The sequence below is a fragment of the Pituophis catenifer genome, unplaced genomic scaffold, assembly GCF_029215685.1.
Source record: "Pituophis catenifer annectens isolate HBS135680 unplaced genomic scaffold, rPitCat1.0.hap2 SCAF_1, whole genome shotgun sequence".
NCBI classification, from domain to species: domain Eukaryota; kingdom Metazoa; phylum Chordata; class Lepidosauria; order Squamata; family Colubridae; genus Pituophis; species Pituophis catenifer.
In genome coordinates, this window is record NW_027256881.1 from 46,498,380 (window position 1) to 46,504,379 (window position 6,000).

Sequence of the window (6,000 nt, forward strand, 5' to 3'; positions counted from 1 at the left end):
ATATGGTTGATCACATGCTGCTGTGTTCAGTCTGCATGCTCTCCACATAATGCCAGGTGATGTAATTAGCTCCAAGATTAGTAATTGTAGAATTCCTGTGGAAGATGGAAGAAAACATGTTCTAAAATATACCAAAATCATCCTCCTAATCCACATTTCCAAAGTAACGTGTAAAAACAGGTTCCAACAAACAGGCTGTTATATTGCAATAATAATGTAGTAATGATAAATTTCTTATAGAGAAAAGAGGATGGCCAACTATATGGTAAAACTAGGGCTGTAACTATGAGAGGCCACTATCTTGATCTTTTCCCATTTTTTAATGTGCTAGTGTTTTTTAATAGCCATATGGAAAAAAAGTTAAGTTTATTATAAATATTATTGAAATGTAGGCATTAACTCCAGAGGATGCAATCCTCTATGCTGATGAATTATAACTGGAAAAGCTTGGGTTGATTGGTGTGTGCTTTTCTTTTCAGCTTTTGCAATTCAATTCTGTAGAACGTCTTGGCGCTGGAATCGCTGGAGTTGACGACATCAAAGCACACCCTTTTTTTGCCACCATTGATTGGACCGACTTAGCTAAGTGAAAAACTGTACAAGTTGTCTATGCTTAGGCTGCAGACTTCCAACAGACAATATTCTTGGCTTGCTGCCATTATGAAGATTTTAGATGTTTCCAGACCAGGATGAATAAATTGGAAATTGGAATCCAAACACCACATGAAGTGCTTAAGCTTGATTGGACAAAAGAAAGATGTGGTTCATACTGCTAGCGATTGACTTCAGTTCTTCTTTTGTGTTGGAATCATGTGCAGCGCTAATTGCAGGGCATTACAAACGGTTGCCATTGCATGTCATGTATTTCCTCCCCCCCCCCCATATTTTAAATCATGGGAATCTGGATGGAAAAGATTTGGCAACATTTTTGGCAGTAGCCCTTTGACTGAAGTTACATCTAGCTCTGGTGTTGGTGGGGAATTATGCAAATAAGAATGGACTCCTTGTATTTTGTTTTATTTTAAATGATGATGAGTTGTGGAATTTCTGTTGTACATTCCAGTATCTATTGTCTATGCCAGTTGAATAGAGCTCCTTTTTTTATACTTCGGTAGCCTTGGCACAGTTGAATTTAAGTAGACTGGAGAACAGGGAGAAAAATAACTTATCAATAACATATGCTAAATAAAATATTATGGTGCTTCTGCAAAACTTGACATTGAATATGTCTAATTTGGAGAGGGGGGATGGCAGGAGAATGAAAGCTAGTATCATGCAATGTAATTCCAAAATGGTTAAGTGTCATCTCTTAAAGGATGGAAAAATGTAATCTAGCTATTGCTATTTTGCGCTTGTTGGTTGCAATGCAATGTTTGTTTTAAAGCACTAATTTTAACCTCAAGTTTTAAATCACTACAAGATCAAAAATCTCTCATCCAGATAATGATTACTTTAGTAATTGAAATGGATCAAGAAAATAGAATGCAGAAAAATGTATGGATGTATGGGTATATGGATATATGGAAAACTACCATTTATTGTATGGAAAATCATGCTTTCATATAACTCTAATATTTTTATGATAGGCAGGTTTTTTTTTTTGCTTACATAGAAAATGTTCAAGTTTGCAGAATTCCACTTACATGTGCATGTGTTTTTATTTGCCCATGTGAATTCTGAAAATGTTTTAGCTTCTCAATTTCGTTACAATTTTGTTTCTTTGTTTAGAAACATTATTTTATGTGTTTTATCATTGTGAATCCCTCCTAAGGAGGAGAGTCTTCAAACAACTGTTCTGAGAAAATTTGGGAGTTTTATATTAAAGTGCTCTATCAGAAAGAATATTTGGAAATCTTTCACAAGCACTGGTGCTTCACAATTGGAATTACATTGTATGTGCCATGAACAGGCCCAACTGAAAAGGGATGGATGAGATGTCTACATTGCTTGTGCTTTTACTGAATATTGTTTTCTTAATATATTTGCCAAGAAGCTGTGTCAGAAGACTGCTGACTTCTGATACAATTGGAATAATGGTGATTTGGCTGTTGGTCCCTAATCTGTTGATAATTTTGTCAAATGGAAACATAAACTCCAAAAATTGAGAATAAGACAACCTAAAGTTAATATGTACTTAAAATAAAGGCTCGCTCTTTTAAAAGGTCATTGTGTTAGTACATGTAAAAATCTTCTGTAATAACTACTTTAAGATGACTCATTAAGATATTATGCTCTAAACGCATATATTAAAATACCATACAAACATGTGCCTTGTTACTTCCTTAAATTCATCCTAACACTGGCAACCCTTCCCTCTATTTGCACCTGACACTATGCCTTTCCCACTTGTTATCGCTTGTGAACAGTCTACATGGCTCTGAAATACTTCCCAGGGAGCTTAACATAGGTTAACTCCCAAGAAATTTAAGGAAGACTGCTGTTTCGGGATTACAGGAGAAGGAGTAAAATTTTTATCTTCAACTGTAGAAATGAAGAACTTTTTACTTAAAATGAAGGCAAAGTTCCCAAAGTTTAAGAAGAGTTAAACCATTTCCAGGAATATTGATCAAGTTGGCAATTCCCGAATGGGACATATAACAAAAAGAATCAGATGATCTGAAAGTGATAAATACCAGTATTCTTTTATCTGTGTAAATGTACACAATCTGGTCAGTTATAGGGTGCCTATACACTATTGTATAGTACAGTCTCTGGCTTGTTTGTTTCTCTTAGTTTTATCTGGAGACCAAAGGGTAAATTTCTTTGGTAAAGAAATATTTTTTTTTTGTTTTTTTGTTTTTTGTTTTTTAGTAATTCCTGCTATTCTTCCTAGTTCATGCTGGAAGCTAAGATTTTTACAGGCCATTCCCAATGTGCATCTGACAGGCTACATCTGTTGGAAGCTAGAACTGGTGCTACTATAAAGTGGAAAAAGGAAAAGACTTCATTGATCCAAAGGAAATCTGGAAGCTCTGTTTTGTTCCTTTTGAAATTATCCTGCTCCTGTTTTCCCCCACCCTCCACCCCTTGTGATAAAAACACAAACCACGGGACTGTAATAACACTGTAGGCTGTAACCAGGTCACCAAAAGAATTACTATTATGGAGGGCTATCTGATATTACATCATTCTCCAAAACTTCATTCGAACAAAACTCTTCCACTGCTACATAACAGGAACTCCCTCAGGTGAGCTGCAACAACAACTTCCTGTGCTGAGAGGTGAGGAAATTTCTGTAGCTGAGAGAAATGCAGAGCTTCCTTCCAGCAGTGGCCGTGTGATGGTTTTGGAAGAGAAGAAAACTTCCAGTTGTGACCATAAACCTTTAGCCATTCTTTATTGTTGGAGTTTTGAGTCTTTCTAGGACAGTCTTCTCTCCAGCAGAATGTTGGGAATTGCAGACCCAAAGCAAGTAGAAGGAGTAGCCTATTGGTATATATGTCCTTCTAGCAGAGATTTTTAAGATTACGTGTCAGTTCTGAAGCAGATAATTAACCATTTTTTTCCTTTCCCTGTAAAAAAAAAGGAATAAATGAATGAAAACAAATGACTAAGACAGCAGAGGGGAGAATAGCACCATATCCAAAGATGTGCTATGTGCTGGGGAAATTGATGCCCCTTTGCTCACTCTTGAAACCTGCTGTGGAAGATGGAATACTCCTGGAACAAAGGGAGAGGAATATAGCAGGGTGGGAAGGGACAGAAGCTTCATTGCATAGGCAGAGGCTCATTTCTTAGCCTCAGATATAACCCAATGTGTGTCTTCATAGTTGTCTCGGCTGGTAACTCACCAGTAGGATTTACAAGAGATCTAACCAGTGGTGGGTTGCCCCCAGTTCGGACCGGTTCATAAGAACCGGTAGTAAAACTAGTGGGAGGCTCTGCCCACTGACCCAGACGTCGTCATAGGTAATCTATGCATGTGCAGAAGCTTCTGCGCATGCGCAGAAGAGCGAGCAAAGCAAGCACACGCACGGGCATGATACAAACTGCTAGTAAAGGTAAGTAGAACCCACTCCTGGATCTAACTACATTGTCAAAGCTTACCGCATCTTACAAAGTGTCTGTAAACATATACATGTCTTCCAAGGAAAAATAAGGTTTCTCTCCTTTGGTGGGACTTTAAAAAACGCCTCTCTGACCGCCAACAAAATTTCTAGTACAGGTTTCCTGCGTCAGGGGGTTGGACTAGATGACCTCCAAGGTCCCTTCCAACTCTGTTACTGTTATTTCTAGAAACTAAAAATGAAAAGAATGATTTGTTGGGAAAAGTTGATGGAGAGGGTACCAAGTATAATTTATTGATAAATTTTAATTACAATGTAAAATATTTGTAGCGTGATAACTTTAGTGGGATAATCTGAGGAAGTGTTAATGTGAAATGCGCGCATAAAGTTTATTCCACAATCATCTGGAATTGGTAGCTTCAATTTGGTTTGGAATAGAATCTTAAAAATCTTTGTCAGAAGCAATTTGCTAAAGTGGCTTACAAGGATGGGGAAATGTAGGCCTTTGGAGTTTATGAAGCCAATCAACTATAGAGTGTAGAGCAAAGAAGGGCATTTTAGAAGATCAACACCCTCTCCTAGTCTCCTCAGCTTTCCTTGTCTTCAGAAGGAAGCAAGAATTCTTCCATGACTTTTCCACTTTGGTGTTGGCAGTGGAACAGGGGTAGTCTCATTCTTTTGTAGAATGGCTATATTGAAGCCTTCTATCTGTGTGAAAAACTGGACTGGAAATGCACAGAAACAGATTGTACTCCTCCATTCAAAATGACACTGCATCATTCCTTTCTTTCACTATGAAAAAAAAATAATCTAATTTTCATATGTATTTTACTGAAGTATGAATGTTGTGATGATCCAATTTATCTCCCATATATTTATCAAAAGGACAATGTTAATAGTGCATTTATTTTCACAAGTGAATATAAAGCAGAAATCATGCACAACAGGGAGAGAGCCATAGGTTCACAGAACCCCCTATACAGGGGTGGGTTCTAAATTTTTTTACTACCGGTTCTGTGGGTGTGGCTTATTTTATGGGCGTGGCTTGATGGTCATGTGACAATTCTTTAGGATTTAGCAGAGGTACTGGTCTACCAGGCTTTTAACTGCTTGCAGAGCTGTACCGGTCTACCCATTTATTTTTGCAGGCACTGATCTACTCATGTATTTTTGCAGACACTGGTCTACCCATTTATTTTTGCAGGCACCAGTCTACTCATTTGTTTTCTTTTACCACTGATCAGCTGTAGGGTGGCCCTTTGAAGCCCCTCAGCAAGAGTTTAAACAGGTTTTTTCCCTCTAGCCATCAGCTGGGACTCAGGAGGCAGCAATAGATTGGGGGTGGGGCCAAATAAAAGGTAATAATGTGGGGGATGGGTGGGGGGAGGCGGGGGGCGGCAGAACTGGTTCAGTGACGTCATATTGTCACCACTACCGGTTCGGTGGAACCGGGCCGAACCGGGAGGAACCCACCACTGCCCCTATAGTAGAGGAATCTTTCCCAATGCTTTTGGGTAAGAGCTAAGCAAAATCCACTGAGTAATAATAACTGAGTAAGATCACTCATATTAGTCAAAATGAAATTTCAATGATCTAAAAAAATGCATATGTTTGAGTTTCAGGACTCAATTGAGAGATGCCCCTATCCCTAACCTAAAGTTATTTATCTGTTTACCTATTTACCTATCTATCTATCTATCTATCTATCTATCTATCTATCTATCTATCTATCTATCTATCATCTATCCATCTATCTCATTCATTCATTCATTCATTCATTCATTCATTCATTCATTCATTCATACATTCATTCAATTTCTAAAGCCATCCAGCTCAGTCAATGCCTCTAGATGGTTTGCTTTCTTGCATAACTACTCAAAATCTTTTGGAAGGAAAACCTAAGGACGCAATCAAGAAAAAGACAAGACTGAGTAAGAATCTGCATTTGGAAGGAGGGAATGAAAAATGCCTGGTGTGAAGAAGACAGAAGGGT

At 38.0% G+C, this 6,000-nt stretch overlaps 1 protein-coding gene across 4 annotated transcripts in view; it reads left to right on the forward strand.

Moving 5' to 3' along the window:
- Positions 1–2,159, forward strand: part of RPS6KC1 (ribosomal protein S6 kinase C1) — a 96,992-nt gene extending 94,833 nt beyond the window's left edge. For all 4 annotated transcript variants that reach the window (XM_070932390.1, XM_070932391.1, XM_070932394.1 and 1 more), the window contains one exon: positions 480–2,159. In XM_070932390.1, coding sequence (XP_070788491.1) covers positions 480–590 — 111 coding nt within the window. In that variant the 3' untranslated portion in view covers positions 591–2,159. The remainder of the gene's footprint in view (positions 1–479) is intronic.
- The last annotated feature ends 3,841 nt before the right edge of the window (positions 2,160–6,000 follow it).